General features: G+C 38.2%; 1 protein-coding gene across 1 annotated transcript in view; it reads right to left on the bottom strand.

Annotated features, from left to right (window-relative positions):
* Nucleotides 1–83: 83 nt before the first annotated feature.
* The window catches only part of LOC130164141 (Fc receptor-like protein 5), a 28,023-nt gene continuing 4,186 nt past the window's right edge, over nucleotides 84–23,920 (bottom strand). The window contains exons 6-12 of the mRNA XM_056368634.1: nucleotides 4,197–4,472; nucleotides 3,790–4,092; nucleotides 2,649–2,915; nucleotides 1,444–1,695; nucleotides 1,073–1,186; nucleotides 638–700; nucleotides 84–453 (exon numbers count right to left, since the gene is read on the bottom strand). Of these exons, the coding sequence (XP_056224609.1) occupies nucleotides 446–453; nucleotides 638–700; nucleotides 1,073–1,186; nucleotides 1,444–1,695; nucleotides 2,649–2,915; nucleotides 3,790–4,092; nucleotides 4,197–4,472 (1,283 nt within the window). The 3' untranslated portion in view covers nucleotides 84–445. The remainder of the gene's footprint in view (nucleotides 454–637; nucleotides 701–1,072; nucleotides 1,187–1,443; nucleotides 1,696–2,648; nucleotides 2,916–3,789; nucleotides 4,093–4,196; nucleotides 4,473–23,920) is intronic.

Here is a 23,920-nt window from a genome sequence, read left to right as displayed (position 1 = left end):
AACTCTTAATGAACTGAAAACTGATGTTAAAGTCAGCACCATACCATGAACATACTCAACAAGAAAATATAACCAATATAATATACGCTGTATGTATAAAATGTTTAATAGTGAGATTACCATAAACACAAGCTATGCTGCAAAACACTGAACTAGAAACAGTAACAAGCGACAAACAACTATCATTAATGTCATGATGAGGCTGAGTGACTGATATATGTAAAGACACCATGAAAATATTCAAAACCAATTCAAGTTAAAAGATGATATAGTTGTTTTAAAAAAATAGGGTATTCATTGATATACTTAAGCAAAAGGCACTTTAAGATTAATATCCTGTTTTTGTTCATATAATCTGCTGCTCAGCTGCACAAAGTCCTTCACTGCCAGAACATGAGTGTGTTTTCTTTCATGTTGTCCTTGATATGTTGATCGTTTTCATCTTTTATGGACCTGGAACAAAATCACAATAAACAGCTGGAAAAAATAGAAACATCACATCTGACTTTATACAATATATCATTTAAAACACACGTGATGCGTTTAGAAAAATATGACACTTTCTATTTGGAATCTTGAAAATTATTTCAAATTATACAATCAAAGATGAAAATTGGACTTTGAATAACATTTGTACCTTTGGCTGAATCTGGATTCACATTAACATAGTCAGAGCTCTCCTCTGCACCATCACATCCACCTGTTGAGATGATCACATGACAGAATGTCATTTTTCTATCAATTTCAATAGGAGATGTGACATCACTGACATTAGTGTCCGGTTGACCTGAAAACATTATGTTTTTACGGACTTTAATATTAATCACTCACCTCCTGTTTAATGAATGAAAACTGACTGTGGAGAATAGAGAAATATATTTGCTGTTGATCATGGTTGACTGTTTGTCCTGTAGCAGAGCCCTGATTCTCAGCAGCAGCAGGTTACATGCTGTTACATGGGTTTGTATTGCAAATTGCTCTATTGTTGCAACAGTACATGTAATTACATCAGAACACGCTTGTCTGTCGACTAATTACAGTGTAATCAAATGTCAGAAGGAAAAGATCTCACCTGTTGAATTTCTGTAGCGAAAAAACAGCAGCAGGAGAACGATCAATACTATTCCACAAACCGGCCCAACGATCAGCAACACAGGAAATGAAGAGCTTTCAGGTCTTGGCACAGCTGAATATTAATTGAGTTAATAAAAGTATCAGGAAATGTATTAATGGTGGACTTTACTTTACAGAAATGACAAAATCCTTTCAAAAATAAAACAGGTGACTTCAAGTCTTCAAGATAAAACTCTAAAACAATACGAAAACCTGCATCTACATCTGCAGCACATACACATGAATATACTATATGTTGACAGTGTTCCTTTGTCAGAGCAACACACTTCACAAAATAAGAAAAGAATCAAATATTTGAATCCTACTCACCTTTAACTGACATCCAACTCTGTGCTGACACTCGTCCTGAGGACTGACACTTGTAGAAACCTTCATCTGACTGTGACACTGCAGAGATATTCAGCTCCACTCTGGAATCATTTTGGATGAGTTTGTCATTCTGATAGAAAAACACACTGGAAAGATGTTGTTCTGTCCTGAGTTTACAGCCAAGAGTGACAGACTCTCCCTCAGTCACAGGACGGACGGGGCTCAGCAGGATAATACCATGAGTATAATAATCTGTAACAGTCAGAATATGAAGTTTCAGTCAGAGATCAGCTGGTGCAGAGCTTTAGAACCAGCTGACAGACATGATGAGAATGGATTAAGTATATGCTTTTATTCTTATTCACTGCTGATTTATTTTACAGGATGATCATAAGACCTGACATTTGATCTTGTTTACTTACAACCTGCTGTGTGTGTTTTACAGAACCTGTTGCCAAATAAACAACAGCTTTTTACATTGTCCTGTAAATTCTACTGTAGTTGTTTCCTTCAGATCATCTGTCAACATACAAGAGCGACACTAAACCAAAGCCTCATCATGATGAGAGGCAACATGTGACAGGATGAGAGGAAAGATGTGACTATGATGATGTTGATGTGATGTTTAGTTGCAGCCACAGATGAGAAGCCAAGTTGTGCTTCATTAGCTCAAGAGAGAATGGGGACATAATTAATATGTGCTCATCAATATTATTTAAATTAACACCATTTATTATTTTTTATATGATCATCTGAAGGAAAAAAAACTAAACTAAACTACTGAATGTTTTCAGTGGCTTGTTACAGGAAAAAAATATCACATAGTACTTTGGAAGGAGGAAGATATTTACTGTGGCCAGAATTTGGACGTGATTTGTTTTGTGAAGAGATGAAGTGAGTGAAGTGAGACCTGCCACCAACATCATGATGCTGCTAAATAATGAAGAGACTGACTGAACATTGACATTTGATTTTCATTCAGTAACAACCTATTTATGTGAAGTGTACAGGACATGGAGGAAATGATTGTCTTTGTTTGGTAACATATAATTAATGATTAAACCATGTAACAGACCAAACTCTCCAAGGAACTATATATGTAACAACTCAATTCTAAGACATGATCAATTAACTCACATGAGACTTTGACAATAATTCAGATTCATGAAAAAAGTGAAATAGAGAGAAAATGCAATGAAGCGTACTCTGTAGAGTGATGTTGACTGTGTTGCTGAACTCTCCTGATCCAGACTCACACCAGTACACTGCATTACTGGGCCCATAACTGTAAATGTTACATGTGGATCCAGTAATTATCCCGAAGTCAGAGCAGTGTGACAGGTATTTACTCTCATCAAACCTCCTCACTCTCCACTCAGTAGAGTTTCCCTCACAGCTCAGTGAGACAGAGTCAGAGGTGAAGTGCTGCACTCTGTCAGGACTCACTGTGAGAGACGCTGATGGACGAACATCTGAAGAACAAACATAGAAAAGGGTCAAACCAGCAACAGAGATATGAACATTAAAAAGAGCTCAGTGTAAATATTCCTTTGTTCATCTTTTGTTTGGTGAGTGTTAGAAACATCAGCAGCACCAACACTGAAACAAGATGCAGAGTTTGGAACAAACAGCACATGGACAGACAGCAGAGAAATGAATGATGCTGCTGAGTGGTTCCAGGTGTTTCCATGGATTTTTTTCGACACTTTACTTTTACCTGCCTGTCTAACATACAGAGGTGTGTATTTCATGTTAAAAGATGCTTCTTGTCTTTATACAAAAGTGTTTTCCTCTTATTTGTCTCGTTAGACTTGTGTCAGTTTTATGACTGTTTGTTGATATTGTCTCTAACTGCTTTGTTACCTGCTGAAGTCTTTTATTGTTATTTATTTATTCATCTGTCTGTGCACCTGCCTGACCACTGAGTCAACTCTCCAACTGCACTTGTCCTGTCTGCTGGGGGAGGAAAAGCAATTGAGAATAAACATTAAGATGAGCGCAAGTATCCAAAATAAAAGGACACATTGAGGAAAGTGGAGCTGCACTTCAATGAGAGGTGGAAACCTTGTATCTCTGTGTTTGTTTGTGGCTTTTGATGCTTTCAGATTAACTGAAGAAGGATAAGGGAAGGACAGAAGGAAACAAGGAGAGAAGGATATTCAACCCAGTTCCACAATCAGTACATTTCTTCCACTGGGGACCATGAATGTAAAAATACATTTCTTTACCAACATGAATATTTGTTTTTAGGAAATGTTGCTCACAGACAAAAACATGGATGAACTCAGGTAATGACTGAACATTTGCTTCTTGACAGAAAAAACACTAAAGAAACAACAAACTCACCTCCAGACCAGACAAACTTTAGTTCACTAGTCTCAGTGTAAATCACTGGGTCTCCTCTTCCAGCCTTACACACATATCCTGCTGTGTGTGTCTGACCAAGGACGATGTAGGAATCCTGTTCAGTCCCACTGCTGCTTCCAGGGAGCAGCTCATATCTGTAGGAGCGCTGTGATCCATCAGGAACAGCCTTGTACCAGTAGAACCTCCATCCTGCAGATGGAAGTTCAACCTCACACTTCAGAGTTACTGAGGCTCCAGGACTCAGCCATGATGGAGACACAGTGAGGACAGGCCGGGGTTTTTCTGTTGGAAAGTTATTTTCTCAGAATTAAAACATGTTATGACATTATCTCTAAACACATGAGTTGTTTAGATTTTCAGTTTAAATGAAATAAGATCAGACTTACTGTCATACACTGTCAATTTGACTGAATCACTCCACTTTGTTATATTATGTTGTGCACTTTTCATTCTGCCCCTACACATGTAGTCTCCACTGTGGGATGATGAAGCAGAACTAATCCTGTATTCATGTTGATTTGAAGGTTTGAATGAGCTGTTAGTTTTCCATTCATACGTCCACCCAGTGTCTCCTCCCTGGATCTCACAGCTGACAGTGATCTTCTCACCACTGTATATCTGAGACCAGTTGGGTTGCAGAGTCACAGTGACCCTACTGGAAACTGTTAACAGAAATACACAGTAAGAAAACAACTAAAAGTATCAAATCAAATGAAAATCATAAAGGTTTATAGCATTATTTCTAGTGATAATTATTTTTATTTTCCTCAAGCAACAGTTTGAATTTTATAGTAAAGTTTAATAAACAATAAAAACATGATTCAACAGCCATAAAAACAAAAACAGTTGAAAAACAAAAGTATGAAAATATATCAACAATGTGTTTACAAAAAAAAAGCAGCAACACAAGTATCAGGTCAGAAAACAATCATTTCTGAGTCATTAACAAAAACCTTTGTGACCCCAACAACAAGGTCAAGGTCACGATGTCTCACAAATACTGTGATATGACAAATGTGTTTTAACCACCTGTAGATGTCAGTGAGAAGTGTCATTGAAGTATCTTCCACTCTTGATTTGTATTTTTACACGACCTGAAGAGAAACTAACAGTTTGTTTCTCTCCATCCTCAGAGGATTAAGAGCTGCTGCCATATTTTCATTTTTCCATTAAAACTCTCCTGTTTTGAGACTTCCGGTGGCGCCATGTGGTAGAAGGTGGCGAGAAAGTAGCTCTGGAGAAAACCAATTAAAACTTGCGACTAACTAAAGAGAAAACGGCAGAAAGTAAGGGTAGCTTGAAAATAAGGCGACAAACAAGGTATATGGAAAATATGGTCAAGATAGGGAAGCCCGGAGAGGGGAAAAATACGGAGGGAAGAGTGACCGACTCGGCGGAGGGGTCATGCCCAGAGACAGGGCGGCAAGAGCCGGTCAGCAGTGAACATGACTAGGTCATATTAAGGGAGCTACGCAAATTAAGACAAGAACACGCTGAAGCGGCAGATGACAACAAGAGAGCTCTGGCTAGGCTCAAAAACAACATGAAAGAACTTATGGAAAGAACAACGTCCCTTGAGCAAAAGGACAGGACAACGCGGCTAGAGCGCTCCACGGCCTTCCTACTCCAGCAAACCGCCAAACTCTCGGTGAAATGCGATGACTTTGAGTTAAGATTGAGACGCAACAATATATGGATCCACGGTATCCCAGAAGGAGCAGAAAAAAACGACACCATAGGTTGAATAACGGGTCTCATCAAGTCTAAAATCCAAATCACAGATGACATGGTGATTCGTATCGAAAGGGCGCACCGCTCTCTGGTGGCTAAACCTAAAGATAGCGCAGCTCCTCCGCGGGCCATCATTATTCGCTTCTTGGACTACAAGGTGAAGGAATACGTGATAAGTCAAGCCTGGAAACAGAAGACAACATATGAGGGACAGACCATATACTTTAATCAGGACTACACAACGGAGGTTCAAAGGAAGAGGAAACAAGTGAGGGATGTCATCAAAAGGTTGAAGGAGAAAGACGTGAAAGCGCAGTCCCCCTACCCGGCTCAGCTTAAAGTGTTTTTGGACTCAGGGACAAAGACATTTTCTACACTAATGGAAGCAGCACCGATGTTAAAGGACATGGGGATTGACGTGGAGGAGGATGGGGTGGAGAGGCTGCAGAGAGTGATGACGCAGGGCAGCTGGACCACAGCGACAGGACAGAAAGGGAAATCCAACACCTCTATTGGTATGGTAAAGAATAATAGAAAGAAGTAATATTCAAGTGTATAAATTAACACTCAAACATAGATGGCAACTATATCTGCCTTTTTTGTGATTGATGAATATGATAGGAGCAAAGTTATGCACTACTTATTGAACTAATAGATATATTGGTTTAATGAAGAGCGAAATTAAAACTTAAGAGTTCTTAATAACTTTTGACAACTGTTAAGAAGTTGTAGTCGCACATAGTGCTTTTTTCCCCAGAGAGGAAACGCCACAACTCTCTGACAATGGGACTTTTGGAAGACACGTATTTCTGTTCTTGTTGTTATTATGTATTAATTCGGGTTCTGATGAAGATGTACACTTTTTGTCTTTTTTACTGTGCAAGGTATGGTACAGATTTTTATTTTTTTGCGAGGTGTAGTCCTTATGGATCTCATCTGAAAACTATATGAATAAGTTGAATTTTGTGTCACGGTCTGAATCATCCCATTAAGAGGAAGAAGATACTGAGCCAACTGAAAAAGCTTCAGTGCTCTATAGCTTTACTGCAAGAGACGCATCTGATGGAGGCTGAGCATAGAAAATTAAAAAGGGAATGGGTGAACCAGGTATTTTATGCCTCATATGGCAAAAGAAGGGGGGTGGCTATTTTAATTAGTAAAGGTATAGCTTTCAGGGTCGAAAAAGAGATAAAGGATAACATGGGGCGATATGTTATGATTGTAGGATCTATAGGAGATGTGACTATCTCAATACTGACTGTATGCACCAAATGAGGAAAAAGAGACATTTTTTAAACTGATAGCTAAAGTAATTACCAGTGAAGCAAAGGGGACAATATTAATGGGGGGTGATTTCAACACAGTGCAAAATGGCAAATGTGACAGGTTACCTCCAGATCAGGGACCAAGCACAAAAAAATCCAGAGTTTTGAATAATGTTACTAAAGAGCTTGGACTTACTGATCCATGGAGGGAGAACAACCCGAAAAGCAGAGATTATACGTTCTATTCGTATCCACATGGTAGCTACTCCAGGATAGATTTTTTTTTATGTTTCACAACAGCATATGCACAAGGTTCTGAAATGTGATATACACAATATAACTATTAGTGATCATGCCCCTATCACACTAACAATAGCCCTGGATAATGAACCCATTTTCAGATATTGGCGATTGAATGTATCACTGTTGTCCTGTGAAAGTGTAGTAAAGGAAATAAAGCAAAATTTAAAAGAATACTTCCAAATTAATGATAATGGTGAGGTGTCACCATCAATATTATGGGAGGGAGGGAAAGCAGTGATACGAGGGGAAAATAATAGAGATTTCATCTAGGATGAAAAGGGCTAGGCTAAGAAAGCAAAAAGAATTGGAGAATAAGATCAAAGAATTAGAGAGAGAACACAAAAGAACATTAGATGAGTCCACATTTTGTGAGTTAAAAACAACTAGAGACGAACTAGATGAACTTTTAACATTTAAAGCGGAACGATCTCTACGCTTTGAAAGTCAGAGATATTATGAAATGGGTAACAGAGCCAGTCGGCTATTAGCATTCCAATTTAGAAAGGCCCAAACAAACAGAATAATCCCAAAAATAAAACATCCCACATCTGGACAAGTCCTGGTGAGGCTAAAAGAAATTGCTGAAGCATTTGCAGATTATTATAAAAATGTATATGACGACTCTGAGGCTAATCTTGGCAGTAGTGAAACACAAACCTTCCTTAGAAAAATAAACCTACCAACTCTGTCAAAAGAAGAGGCATCCGAAATGATCGAGCCAATCTCTACACAAGAAATATTTGACACTATAAAAACTCTTAAAAATAACAAATCACCAGGGACGGATGGGTTCCCAGGGGAGTTCTACAAGAGCTTCAGGGAAGAGATCACGCCTGTGTTAAACTGAGTATTTAATTATGCTCTAACATCAAGGGACCCACCTAAGTCATGGTCAGAAGCCATCATATCCGTTCTGCACAAAGAAGGAAAGGACCCACTCTTATGTGAAGGATATAGACCTGTGAGTTTACTCTGCAATGATTTAAAAATTCTTACGAGTGTAGCAGTATGGGCCTGCAATCTTGCTGCCACGTTAATTGGTGCTGCAGAATCAGCATATCTCTGCTAGGGGGCGCAGTCTATAAAGGTGGGTGGTTGTGTAGTGGGAGCCCTCTTGCTCTGAAGCTCCTGGGTGCCCTGCCCTTTCCCTAATCACGGCACCTGTTCATCTCACCTGATCGCCTCACAGCCGGGTCGCCCGGCTCGCTGCTCCCTAGTATGTCGTAGTCTCACGCTTTGTTGCGCTGTTTTCACAGTTTTGTGGTTGCCATCAAGGTTGGCTTTTGTCTTTTAAATACAGTTCTTCGTTGGGAGTCTTCCCTCTCCTTCATCGGACTCGATCGGTCCTGGGTGTTACTCTCACGTGTCTCCTCGCGTGTGCCGCAGCGGAGACCGATCAGCTGTGACCTGTCACGTCGTGGCTGAGCCACTGTGGCTTGGGTGTTTCTCCTCCTCACCTGTGTGACGCTCATTCAACTCCGACGGTATGTTTGTGTGCTGACGGCAGTTCAAGCCACTGTCATAGGTACGGTGTGGCCTCTAAATATCTCTTTTCATGACAGGTTAAATATGTGTGCGATCGGCGTCTGCCAGCACTAACTCTCCCCCGTGATCGCTGTCGGCTGGCTGCTGTTTTGCCTGTTGTTTTGTGTGGCTGTGAGAACCCAATCATCCGGCCTGCATCCAACGCTAACCCATCGACTGTGCTGTTCCGGCAGTAAATTGGTTAACGTTTTCTTACCCTGGTGCCCCATGTATGTGTTTTCAAGATTTTAAATATTGCATGTAGCCTATGGAGGGTAAATAGTTTTTTGAAATTACTTTGCTTTGTGTGGGTTGTTTTGCATGTTTTCTTTTGTTTGTTTGATTATTTTTGGTTAGTTATTAGTAGTATTTTAGTTTAATTGCTTTGCATGTTTTCTTTTGTTTGTTTGATTATTTTTGGGTTAGTTATTAATAGTATTTTGGTTTAATTGTTTTGCATGTTTAGTAGATTGATATGTTCTAGATTACCATATAGATATTTTGTTTCTTTGCCAGTTTTTCTTTTGTTTGCATTTGTGCGGTTTGCTTAGTTATATGTTTAATTGATTTAACCCAATTGTGCTATTTGCTTCTTTGTGTATTTTTTTGGATTGTCTGATGGATTTGTGTGTGTGTATGAAGGTGTGAGTGTGTAAAACATTTTTATTGGAAAACTTAAATTAATAGACTGCTAATAAAAACAAATTGAATTTGTATTCTGGACCCAGTCTCAAGCCCTCATCAGCAACGAACTTGTGCAGGTTAATCATTGTGTAAAGGGTTAACTTAATTCTCCAGGTGCAATTCCTGAAGTGGCGTTGTTGGCAACCGATACTTTATCTAATGTACTAACGTTCTTATCAGCTGATTGTGTAGTTGATTAGAATTGTTATATAGTACTCAATTACCTTTTAGTATTCACCCTTCTTAGCCCCACTTGCCACAGGAGCATAATGGCAAAAAGGATGCAAAAACATAACTAAATTGATTAAAACTGATCAAACTGGGTTCATTCCGGGTAGGCAGGGTGCAAACAATATTAGGAGGATATTAAATATAATTTCAAATACAAAATACAGCTCTGAATGTTCTATGACAAGGTGATTGTTTGAGTCCGTTACTGTTTGCTGTAAGTATTGAACCATTGGTCGAATCAATAAGACAAAACGATAAAATAATAGGAATAAGGGATGAAGGGGGGAGGGAACATAAAACATCTTTGTTTGCAGATGATTTATTAATGCTTCTGAACAACCCACGCCTATCAATACCAGCTCTGTTGGAGAATCTCAGGGAATATGGAGGACTCTCAGGCTATCTGACCAATGAAAGCAAATCAGTTGCTATGATGATCTCAGGTAAATGTCCAGCGGAACTAAAAGAAAAGGTTGATTTTAAATGGACTGAAAGGGGGTTCAGATACCTGGGTGTTATTATCAGTCCACATGTCTCACAGTTGTATGATGCTAATTATGTGAAATTGATAAATGAGATTAAGAAAGATCTGGAGAGATGGGAGATTTTACCCCTGACTCTCATGGGGAGGGTGGAAACGATTAGAATGAATATCTTGCCTAGACTGTTATTCCTGTTTCAGTCACTTCCAATTATGGTTCCTGGCTCCCCCTTAAAATGCTGGACAAAAGCATAGCAAAATTTTTATGGCAAAACAAGAAAGCCAGAATAAAATATAAAACACTCCTATCCCCTAAAGATAAAGGAGGTTTAAATTTACCTAATTTACTATGGAGCGAAATGGAGCAAAGTGCTTGTCCAAATGTGTCCTTAGAATCGCTACCATTTATGCCCAGGATGATGCAAAAAAAGTTCAAGATAAAAAAATGATTGGGTTATATAAAACGATGAGAATATGGTCAATAATACAAAAGAAATTAAATATATCAAGATCTGTAAGCAGAGCGACGAAAATTACAAAAAACCCAGATTTCGTACCATGTACTTTAGACTCAGGATTTGAGAAATGGACAAATAATGGGTTGATATTCATAGCACAAATTTTTAAGGGGCAGATTTTGAAATCATTCGAACAGCTCAAACTTGAATTTGATTTACCAAATAAGGACTTTTATAAATATTTACAGCTGAGACACTACCTCCAAAAACACAGTGACTGGGAAAAATTATGCAAAGAACCAACTAAAGTTGAGGAATTGTTCATGTCATATTCAGGTGGAGAATCAAAAAAAGGGCTTATCTCAAAATTGTACAAAGCAATACAGTGTGAAACCAGTGTGAATAATATGAATGTCAATGAGAAGTGGGAATTGGAAGCTAATATAATAATAACGGATGAGAACTGGGAGGAAACTTTCAAATCTAGACATAAATTAACCAACAGTCCAACATGGAGGGAGTTTGATTGGAAAGTGAAGATGCGGTATTTTAACACCCCATCTATCACTTCTAAATATTGTAACACATCTGATTTATGCTGGAGGAACTGTGGGAAAGTGGGTGATTTTACTCATATATTTTGGGATTGCCCTAAAATCCTAGATTTTTGGAAATCTGTTCAAAGGGAATTAAGAGGAGTCCTGGGTATCAACCTACAGTACATCTTGATCCATCCATATATATACTTGGTATGATGCCTGAAGATCTGATGGACAGCGAATGCAGCTACTTGCTGAGAGTCTTGCTCCTAATAGCAAAGAAAACTATCACAACCTCTTGGTTGAAACCACAACCCCCCGATATAAAACAATGGAGAGACAAAGTAAGGAAGGTGACCATTATGGAAAAAACTACAGCCAGACTACAACTGAAACTAGAAACATTTGAGAAGAGATGGGAACCAATAATACAAAGGATATCAGGAATCTAAGCACCTCTGTTCATTTCAATTTATTTTATTTATTTATTCTAATCATTTATCTCTTTTGAAATTATTTTTATTTATTTATTAACTTACTTTTATTATCTTTCTTTGTATATGCATATTTATTCTCAGTAGCAAACACAGTTTCTGAGTTGTAGAGCGCACTTATATGTATTAGACTACACAGGAAGAAGTTGGAGTATTGAACAAATAGTCTTTATATGTATGTAAAATGTTAAGACTTATACAGGTGTTATTGTGTGTATTTGGATTATTTGAATGGGCTGTAACTGATATGAATATGACAATATGATTTTAGGTACATCTTGATGCATTTCAACGGTGTGGAATAAATAAGTTCAAAAAAAAAAAACTCTCCTGTTTTGCTTCTGACACCAAATGACTCCTTTTTAAACTAAAAGTCTAAAGCTCCTTCAGGTGATACCAAAAGAAACTGTGTGGCAGTCAGCACACATGCCAACAACTGAAGTCAGTGAGATAATCTGTACTGCATGCAGGACACTGTGACAGACTCTGACTGGGCTTGATTCTGTCTTCATACCAGACTCATCAGTGCCCTCTGCTGGGTCACTACTCTGCCCTGTTACAGTTTTTTTCGATGGCATAAACACTAAAATCAAAAGTATTACACAATTATCAAAACCTTACACTCAAGGAGCAAAACATCGGCCCAGATTTGCACCACTATAAGCACAATGTCAGCATCACACTTTTTGCAAAACAATACACACAGTGATTAGCAAAACACTAAACACACTTTTATACATTAGACACAGAAGTATATCATGATTTCACTTCCTTGTAATTCCAAAGCACTGACTGTCAAATTACCACATCTATGAGCCAATTGGTTAAACACAGCAGTCAGGTGCACAAAAACATGATTGCTTAATTTTAGACACACCAATCAGGTTTAAGCAGTATAAAAATGCAGCATGTGAGATCACCTGTCTTCAACCAAAATGGAAGGAGTCAGAAGAAGAATAGTGAGGGTGAGAAGGAGAAGCCACGGCAGAGGAGAAGGAGAAAGAGGAAGAGGAAGAGGAAGACCTGAAGCAGGACGAGAACGTGCTCAAAGAAGAAGAGGACCAAATTTATCAAATAAAATTCACGCAACTCTAGTTGACCATGTTGTGAACCACGGATTGATGCTGAAGGAGGCTGGACTAAGAGTTCAGCCAAATCTTAGCAGATATACAGTGGCATCTGTCATTTAGCACTGTGATGTTGCATACTGCACACGTAACCTTTTTACATGTAAATTTACTGTATATTAGATCTACACTACTAACTACACAACCTTGTCTTTCAGAGAGTTTAAAGATGGATGCTGAGGAAATCCCGTATGAATTCATATACAACCTGCAAACACTCTTCTCCTCAACAGCAGCGACCTGCTTCAGATTAACTGAGAGTGAACCAAGTGCTCTTCAGAATCAGCAGCTACAACACAAGTCCAGCTGATTCTCAAAGCAACAGGAGTCGTAGCAGAGTTAGCATGGACCAGCTAACTCTGGGAGGAGAACAAAGGAGATAACAGCAAAGCAACACAGCCAGACAGGACTTCACTCCACCAGGAAACCTCCCAACTCACTGGACTTTACAACAACACTGGAAAGGATCGCTTTGTTTGTTCCAAGGACTGGGTAACGTTAACTGACTGGGCCTAACCTTTCCCAGCACAGCATAGCACAGCACAGCACAGCACAGCACAGCACAGCACAGCACAGCACAGCAGCAGAAGTCTTAACTTTGTTAATGTACTTCTTGATTGATGTCTTGTTGTTGTAATGTTTGCTTAGGTTGTGGTCAGTCATACAGTTAATCAGATACTCGTATGTTCACACACATTGCAGTACGTCTCAGTTCTAGAACCTGCATGAAGCTAACCTCCTCCCTCTAACCTGGTACCTTTAGATTACATGAGCTAGGCTAACAAAGAAACTCACACCTTCCCTCTCACACACACTAGGTGGTCTCAGCGGCCATTTTGAGTAGTTTCTTTGTTTACCGCCATCTTGTGTAGTCTTCTTTGTTCAGGTCATGTGGTCACAGTGATCACTTTGAATCGGCCATCTTACCTTTGTTTGTGTCCCCACAGACAGACAGACACACACACACACACACACACACACACACACACACACACACAGCTGTATATACTAGATTAGACTTTGTGTTTTACTCTGAAATAAACGTCTTTAAGTATAATTACTGGTGTGTTTAATGTTGCACAAGCGTGAATATTGCCAACCTCTATCCTTCACCTTTAACGTACTGTTTATGGTAATTTGGTTATAGTTAGTAAACTCTTAATTGTTACAGAGTTCCATATTAATGGTAATAAATTTAGACTAAAACCACATTGGCTATTTTGCCTATTAGTTTAGGCTAGTGCCCCGAGGACTTTAATTAATTTTAAAGTTATTATTTAATATTATTTTTTAATAATATTTTTCTTAATTTATGATAGCCAATAAATTGATAGACAACCGAAATCAAACACATTTGGTGTCCAGCTCATGAGGTAGAGCTCAGACCCAACAAAGGTAACACAACATGAGACCTCGTACACGAACGTGCATCCAACACCAACCAGGAAAGATATATACAACATGAACTGTTTTGAAAAATATACAATTTCATACTGTTGAGCACAACTGAAGTCATTTAATAATTTGCATTGATAAAAAAGAGTGACATTGTCAGTAATAAGTCGCAGATAAATACTATATATAACATTATATAAGTGAGAAAAAACAGGAAGGAGCTTGTTACCTTCAGCCTTTCCGTAGAAGAGTGTATTCAGCACTAAAATAAAGATTGAAACCTCATCAGACGTGATCAATCTGACAAACAGTCAAAACCATAATAAACTACAGCATTTAAGAACCAGGTGGATTTTCAGCTGAGGCAGCTCTTGCTTATCAACTCATTTCTGAGGCAATACTCAAAAAACAAAACTCAAAAGAAACACATGAAATAAAATGAGAAATATATTAAATCTATAAACATAATACCTTAGACTATATACTGTACATGCATTGTACAAATGTTTGTCCAAAATAACTAGTACAGACATGTATTTAGTCCACCACTCTGAACCAAGAATAACCAACCAACATGGTCATGTCAACAAAACCACCACCTTGATAAAATCATGAATCTGCCTCTGACAGTCACAGATGGTGAAAATGACTGATGTACTCACAGAATAAGGACAGCACACAGAGCAGAGTGTGCCCCATCTTCACATCCAGCACTGACACCGTCGCCCTGCTGCTCTGCTTCTGGGAAATGTTTCTACTTTACATGAATAATAACAAGCAAAAAGAGAGAGAGAGAAAAGGATGGTACATAAGAAGAAGAAGTTACATTTCATACAAATATGGGATCAGAATTTTTCTTAGCTCCTCCTTCTGAGTATAGCCTCTTTGATCTTATTTCCGTTTTATACAAAAGCCAGACATCTGATCTATAACATGTTGTCTAAATGTTTCTTATTCTGTGGTGGAATTGTTTGATCTACTTGCTTTACAACTGAGTTTCCTTGTCATCACTCAAATACTCAGCAATAACAGTTGTGGTGATGATACACACCGATCACACACAAGATTAAAACTACCTGCCTAATATTGTGGAGGTCCTAAGAAGAATTAAGTCTTTTTAGAACTGGTGAAAGAAAAGTTCCTCTTTACACATTAAGATGTGCTGCTGTGATAGAAAGAAAAGATTGTGTCATCATCACATTCACACACACAAGGTGTTTACAAGTAGAAAAGAAGAAGTGTCATATCCTATACAGGATGTTTAACGTGGTAGAAATGAAGTCCAGTACAATGCATATGGACAGATAACATGATGGTCAATATTTATTTCTCAGTCTGAACTCTCATGAGAAGACAACAAGCAAAGACAGAAGGTTGAGTTTGATAAAAAATTATCGTAAACGCTCCCACACTGTTCTTCATGTTGAACACTCTCTATCACCTTTGTCTGGTTTATTACATGTGGTCAACTGGGTGTGAAACAAGTCGTCTGCTGTCAGGACACATTGAACTAAAGACTGTTTCCTCATTTTTAGTGCAGCAGCTCCAAGTGAAAATGATGCTCTTGTGTTCAGTAAAGAGATGGTGCAGATAGTTGGTGTTACTCTAAACAAAAACGTAGACACTGAGACCGGAACAATGAAAACCTTCCTCACTGAAACATTTTCACCATCCAGTGTTTGATGTGGCCTGTCAGTCGAAAACATGTCGAATGCATGAAAGACATTTGCAGTGTCACATGTAGCCTGCTGCTACAGTAACCACAGAAATAAAATGCAAGATGCCATTGTGGTGTAGTTACTACTCTGCAACTAGAGTCTGAGAAGAAGTAAGCCAAGCCACTGCTTATCAACACCAGAAATAAACTCAGCTTCACAGCTTCCTTTAACATCTGCACCTCCTTTACATGCTTTGTTGACTGGCTCATCAGATCACATCGTCTTTTTCATGTTAGATAAAAAATGAAACTTTAATTCATTCACATTAGGTGATTTCCAACCTGAATGATATTACTCCAGTGTAGACAGGACAGTCTGCTGTGAGCTGAGGACAGAAAACAAGTTGTTTGGCTTGAGCTGGAGCCTGTGTTTCCTCAGCTACAAAGACACAAACGTCACCTACAAGTCAGTGACATCATCACCTGTTCTTACTAAAGTCTCCAAATGTGTCTGAGCTTCACTCACAGATCAAACTGCAGCATGATGACAGAAGAAGAGGAGCAGAGACCAGCGATCACTCATTAAGGAGCAGAGGTTGCTGCTGCTGATTGTGACTATAGACTGTATATTGTGTGACACACGGTGACAGTGCTGTGTAGAACAAAACAACATGCTGGAAGCAGAAAGGACAATAAGGAAGCAGCAAGAAGAGATGCAGGTTCATGGATGCTAGAACAATCAGCATCACTCTAATACAGTGTGCTGCGCCTGCAATAAAGAAGAAGAAGAAAAACTCTCTGTCGATTTATGAGAATAAACAAACATCAGGAAACTGAGCAGGCATGCTATCGTTAGCTTGTTAGCAGGATGTATCATGACCTGCTCCATTATGAGCTTCATCTCCGGCCTCTCTCGCCTCAATTCAGATGTGGACTAGTAAAGGTGCACTAGTCACCATTTGTAACAGAAAATCCAACCATGATTGTTCACTTCATCTCATTATATTTATTTATAAACCCAATTTCTTTTAGAAGAAAAGCATGAAATAAAGTAAGAAAAAAGATACAGTGCAATGTAATATAGATTATATTGATATAAAATATAATATGAATAGAACTGATCATATGTAAAACAATCATATGAAGTTGCTCAGTTTGTTCATCTTTAGATCATGAGCAAGTCTTTTTACATAACTCTTAATGAACTGAAAACTGATGTTAAAGTCAGCACCATACGATGAACATACTCAACAAGAAAATATAACCAATTTAATATAAGCTGTATGTATAAAATGTTTAATAATGAGATTACCATAAACACAAGCTATGCTGCAAAACACTGAACTGGAAACAGTAACAAGCGACAAACAACTATCATTAATGTCATGATGAGGCTGAGTGACTGATATATGTAAAGACGCCATGAAAATATTCAAAACCAATTCAAGTTAAAAGATGATATGGTTGTTTTTAAAAATAGGGTATTCATTAATATACATAAGCAAAAGGCACTTTAAGATTAATATCCTGTTTTTTTTTCATATAATCTGCTGCTCAGCTGCACAAAGTCCTTCACTGCCAGAACATGAGTGTGTTTTCTTTCATGTTGTCCTTGATATGTTGATCGTGTTCATCTTTTATGGACCTGGAACGAAATCACAATAAACAGCTGGAAAAAATAAAAAACATCATATCTGACTTTATATAATATATCATTTAAAACACATGTGATGCATTTAGAAAAATATGACACTTTCTATGTGGAATCTGGAAAATTATTTCAAATTATACAATCAAAGATGAAAATTGGACTTTGAATAACATTTGTACCTTTGGCTGAATCTGGATTCACATTAATATAGTCAGAGCTCTCCTCTGCACCATCACATCCACCTGTTGAGATGATCACATGACAGAATGTCATTTTTCTATCAATTTCAATAGGAGATGTGACATCACTGACATTAGTGTCCGGTTGACCTGAAAACATTATGTTTTTACTGACTTTAATATTAATCGCTCACTTCCTGTTTAATGATATACTGCAGCTTCCAACAGCTGGACATTAGTAAAAGTTTATACTGAACCTGTTCCAGTGTTTTCAGAGCCTCTGATTGATTCATAGACACAGGCGTCACCTACAGGACAGTGAGAACCAAAACAAAGTCACACCAGTCACCTCATGTCTGTGATGGTTTGGTTTAATTCCAGCAGCAGAGGGAACGAGTACAGTCCTGGAGAACTGGATGCAAATGGATCAAAAATATTTCCTGGTCTCTCTTGATTAGAAAGTGAGTCAGAAATAGTTGTGAAAGCGTAAGAAGCAACATGAAAAACTGACCGTGGAGAAGAGAGGAATATATTTGCTGTTGATCATGGTTGACAGTTTGTCCTGTAGCAGAGCCCTGATTCTCTCTTTGAGTCTGAGTCAGTCTGAAACATGGAGGTTAATAAACATATATCAGCAGTAATTAGCAGGATAATTTAATAGCAAAAACTTATTGGAGATGAGAGAGCGTGTTGTACGAACCTGTTACAACATGGATCTGTAAAAAGCAGAGTAGGATTTGTATTAAAAACTGAACTGATCAGTGATTTTGTAATAATCAGTGTCTCACCTGTTGACTTTCTGCAGCCACACAGCAGCAGGTTACATGCTGCTACATGGGTTTGTATTGCAAATTGTTCTATTGTTGCAACAGTACATGTAATTACATCAGAACACGCTTTTCTCTTGACTAATTAGGGTGTAATCAAATATATGAAGAAAAAGATCTCACCCTTTGAATTTCTGTAGCGAAACAACAGCAGCAGGAGAACGATCAATACTATTCCACAAACCGGCCCAACGATCAGCGACACAGGAAATGAAGAGCTTTCAGGTCTTGGCACAGCTATTGTAACTGCTGAATATTAATTGAGTTAATAAAAGTATCAGGAAATGTATTAATGGTGGACTTTACTTTACAGAAATGACAAAATCCTTTAAAAAATAAAACAGGTGACTTCAAGTCTTCAGGATAAAACTCTAAAACAATAAGAAAACCTGCATCTACATCTGCAGCACATACACATGAATATACTATATGTTGACAGTGTTCCTTTGTCAGAGCAACACACTTCAGAAAATAGAAAAAGAATCAAATATTTTAATCCTACTCACCTTTAACTGACATCCAACTCTGTGCTGACACTCGTCCTGAGGACTGACACTTGTAGAAACCTTCATCTGACTGTGACACTGCAGAGATATTCAGCTCCACTCTGGAATCATTTTGGATGAGTTTGTCATTCTGATAGAAAAACACACTGGAAAGATGTTGTTCTGTCCTGAGTTTACAGCCAAGAATCACAGACTCTCCCTCAGTCACAGGACGGACGGGGCTCAGCAGGATAAAATCATCATCTGTGAAACAGTCAGAATATGAAGTTTCAGTCAGAGATCAGCTGGTGCAGAGCTTTAGAACCAGCTGACATATATATACTTGGCTTCTTATCTGTGGCTATACATACATATATATATATATATATATATATATATATATATATAAAAATACACGTATATTTATATATATAGCCACAGATTTGGTTTTGGTTCATTAGGTCTAGAGAGAATGGTGCCATGTTGAATATGTGCCTGTGGATATACAAGATTTTTTAATACCACAAAAAAACTATAAATAGCAGCCAATGCAAACTGGATGTCAACTTTTGCAAATGGAAGATATCTGAACTCCACTTACAGAAGTTATTCATTATTATTTTTTCATTTGACTGCATTTTTTATATGATAATCTGAAGGAAAAACGATGGAAGATATTTACTGTGGCCAAAGTTAGGACATAATTTGTTTTGTGAAGAGAGGAAGTGAATTTAACCTGATAATTATGCTGCTACTGTGTGAAGAAGACTGAAGATTGACGTTTGAATTTATTTAGATAAGAACGTATATATGTTAAATCTAGAGACCACAGAGGAAGTGATTTTGTCTGTTTTGTTCAATACGATTACTGAACAAACCATGAAGCAGAGTAATGGACCAAAAAGTCACTTTATATGTAAAAACCTAAAATAAATCACATGAGACGTTTAAAATAATTCAAAGTCCAGAGAAAATGAAATAAAATTAAAATGCAGTAAAACGTACTCTGTAGAGTGATGTTGACTGTGTTGCTGAACTCTCCTGATCCAGACTCACACCAGTACACTGCATCACTGGGCCCATAACTGTAAATGTTACATGTGGATCCAGTAATTATCCCGAAGTCAGAGCAGTGTGACAGGTATTTACTCTCATCAAACCTCCTCACTCTCCACTCAGTAGAGTTTCCCTCACAGCTCAGTGAGACAGAGTCAGAGGTGAAGTGCTGCACTCTGTCAGGACTCACTGTGAGAGACGCTGACGGACGAACATCTGAAGAACAAACATAGAAAAGGGTCAAACCAGCAACAGAGATATGAACATTAAAAAGAGCTCAGTGTAAATATTCCTTTGTTCATCTTTTGTTTGGTGAGTGTTAGAAACATCAGCAGCACCAACACTGAAACAAGATGCAGAGTTTGGAACAAACAGCACATGGACAGACAGCAGAGAAATGAATGATGCTGCTGAGTGGTTCCAGGTGTTTCCATGGATGTTTTTCTACACTTTACTTTTACCTGCCTGTCTAACATACAGAGGTGTGTATTTCATGTTAAAAGATGCTTCTTGTCTTTATACAAAAGTGTTTTCCTCTTATTTGTCTCGTTAGATTTGTGTCAGTTTTATGACTGTTTGTTGATCTTGTCTCTAACTGCTTTGTTACCTGCTGAAGTCTTTTATTGTTATTTATTTATTCATCTGTCTGTGCACCTGCCTGACCACTGAGTCAACTCTCCAACTGCACTTGTCCTGTCTGCTGGGGGAGGAAAATATAATTGAGAATAAACATTAAGATGAGCTCAAGTATCCAAAATAAAAGGACACATTGAGGAAAGTGGAGCTGCACTTCAATGAGAGGTGGAAACCTTGTATCTCTGTGTTTGTTTGTGGCTTTTGATGCTTTCAGATTAACTGAAGAAGGATAAGGGAAGGACAGAAGGAAACAAGGAGAGAAGGATATTCAACCCAGTTCCACAATCAGTACATTTCTTCCACTGGGGACCATGAATGTAAAAATACATTTCTTTACCAACATGAATATTTGTTTTTAGGAAATGTTGCTCACAGACAAAAACATGGATGAACTTAGGTAATGACTGAACATTTGCTTCTCGACAGAAAAAACACTAAAGAAACAACAAACTCACCTCCAGACCAGACAAACTTTAGTTCACTAGTCTCAGTGTAAATCACTGGGTCTCCTCTTCCAGCCTTACACACATATCCTGCTGTGTGTGTCTGACCATGGACGATGTAGGAATCCTGTTCAGTCCCACTGCTGCTTCCAGGGAGCAGCTCATCGCTGTAGGAGCGCTGTGATCCATCAGGAACAGCCTTGTACCAGTAGAACCTCCATCCTGCAGATGGAAGTTCAACCTCACACTTCAGAGTTACTGAGGCTCCAGGACTCAGCCATGATGGAGACACAGTGAGGACAGGCCGGGGTTTTTGTGTTGGAAAGTTATTTTCTCAGAATGAAAACATGTTATGACATTATCTCTAAACACATGAGTTGTTTAGATTTTCAGTTTAAATTAAATAAGATCAGACTTACTGTCATACACTGTCAATTTGACCGAATCACTCCACTCTGTTGTATTATGTTGTGCACTTTTCATTCTGCCCCTACACATGTAGTCTCCACTGTGGGATGATGAAGCAGAACTAATCCTGTATTCATGTTGATCTGAAGTTTTAAGTGAGCTGTTACTTTCCCATTCATACGTCCACTCAGTGTCTCCTCCCTGGATCTCACAGCTGACAGTGATCGTCTCTCCTCTGTATATCTCAGGCCAGTTTGGTTGCAGAGTCACAACAGCCGTGTTTGGGACTGTTCATGTTCAAGAATTTACAGTAAGAACATAAAAATACCAAGAGTTTCAATTAACAGTAGATTTTTTTTTATCTCAATCTTAATGATTCATCATGAATAAACAATAGACTTCTTCTTCTACATTGTGCGTTTATTGCCAAACTCACCAATGGTGTCGATCCTAACTGACCAACTGAACTCTGTGTAGTAAACTGGGTCTCCTCTTCCTCCTCTGCACCAGTAGAGTCCTTCCTGTGAGACACTGGTTGTTCCAGTTGTCTGGGAAACAGCATCATGTGTGTTCAGAGGTTCAGAGAGTTTATTCTCTCTGTACCAGTAGTATTTCCAACCAGATGATGGGTTCACAGAGCAGGTCAGAGTCACACTGCCCCCTGCTGGTAGGACTCTGCTGTCTGCTGTCACTGAGGCCTGGGGTTTATTTGCTGTTTAGTTCACAGTGAAAAACAAAACAAGTCAATGGTTAAAATAGGATTTGTTCCCTGTTACCTTGTTTCATAAACTCTGAGCAGACTTAAAACACTGACAGTTATTACAGGTGGATTCATTGAAACTGATTTCACCCAACTCACATGCAGCCCTCTGTCAACACTGAAGAGACCAAACTCTTTCTCTAAAGTTTTCACAACCTGACACCTCTAGGGATTAATGATGGAAATAAATAAATGAATATATCAACATCTCAGCCAAAACAACTGAATCAACTGCATCATAACTCACTTCTGCTACAAAGAAAACTACATGTGTACAGCCACAAAAAACACTTTCATTTTTGAGGGGATGTCAGTGGAAACTGTGGACTCATTAAACAACCACAAGTCATTTTATTTTTCATGTATCAGAACTGTATAGTGCTTAAAAAGTTACTCTGATGTTACAGTAAAAAGCTCATTTTCATTCCTTTGTTACTAAACTAAAAAACATTTTTCACTGAGTGGATGAACAGAGCTACAATGATATCTGAAATGTTTTTGTTGTTTTATTTAGATGAAAGAGATTTTAAAAATAGGAAAACTATTTTTTTGTATAAATGAAAGATGTTCAACTTACATGATACTGTCAATCTCATGACCCGACTCCACTCTGTTAAGTAATAGTCTCTTCTACCTTTACAGCTGTAGTCTCCACTGTGAGACAGAGCAGCTTTGCTGATAGAGTATTCACTGTGTGATGGAGGATTGTTTGAGCTGGGTGTTCTCCATTCATACGTCCACCCAGTGTCTCCACCTCCCTGGATCTCACATCTGACAGTGATCTTCTCACCACTGTATATCACAGACCAGTTGGGCTGCAGAGTCACAGTGACCCTACTGGGAACTGTTGACATAAAAAATACACAGTGAGGATTCAAATGTCATAATTATTGCTGCTGTTTCTAATAAGAATCATCTGTATTAAGGTTAAATAAACAATACAAACAACTCAACAGCCATGAACAACAGCATCAGTTTAAGTTACAAACACATGAAAACATCAAACAGTGTCTCCAAAGAAAACGACTTAAAGCAAGAAAATAATCAGGAAGAAAAGTAACAACTGTGCATCAGGAGCAGCTCTTTCCCACAGGGACTTTGTGCTCATGTTTTTAATGTGACTGTCAGATACAGTCTGAGAGGAGCAGCTGAAACTCAGCATACAGAGGGTGACAGCAGTTCTCCAACAGACTGGTAGACTTTCCACAGACACTGACACAGAGCAGACACAACAGGCTGTTTGTCTCCAGTTATTTAGAACAACAGTCTGATAATTCTCACGCTGAGGTTACTGTTCCAGCAGATCAGTGACGATATGGGAAGAGATTCAGTTAAAGATCAATAAAGGTGAATCGTGTTGACTTTGTATTTAGAACATAAAAGAGTAGAATAAGTAAATTTGCATTTTTTACCTTTTGGTTATATCTTAAATAAGGAGCAGGTGGAGGTGTTAGGGAACAACGGATGATAAATAAATAAATTTTCTCAGGCCTAAACTGTTTGTGAAACTGAACATCAACCCAAAGATCTCAACGTCATGTAAAAAACTTCTGTTTCTTAGAAGCTTTTAAATCACTGTTTAAGTAGGTTTCATAGGAGGATGTTTCAGTATTTACTTTGTGTTTATATTTATATTCTATTTTTTCATGAGTTAACCCCCCATCAGCTCCTGATGGTGGTTTTAATGTAAAATAAAAATCTTGATGATGTTAAATGTGCCTCTGTCCTTCACTACGTGTTTACAGAATAAAACTAGAGTCTGACATGTAGAAATAA

This window comes from Seriola aureovittata, chromosome 23 (assembly GCF_021018895.1).
Source record: "Seriola aureovittata isolate HTS-2021-v1 ecotype China chromosome 23, ASM2101889v1, whole genome shotgun sequence".
NCBI lineage: Eukaryota > Metazoa > Chordata > Actinopteri > Carangiformes > Carangidae > Seriola > Seriola aureovittata.
The sequence above is the reverse complement of the archived record's forward strand: the minus strand, read 5'-3'. Positions and strand labels throughout refer to the sequence as shown.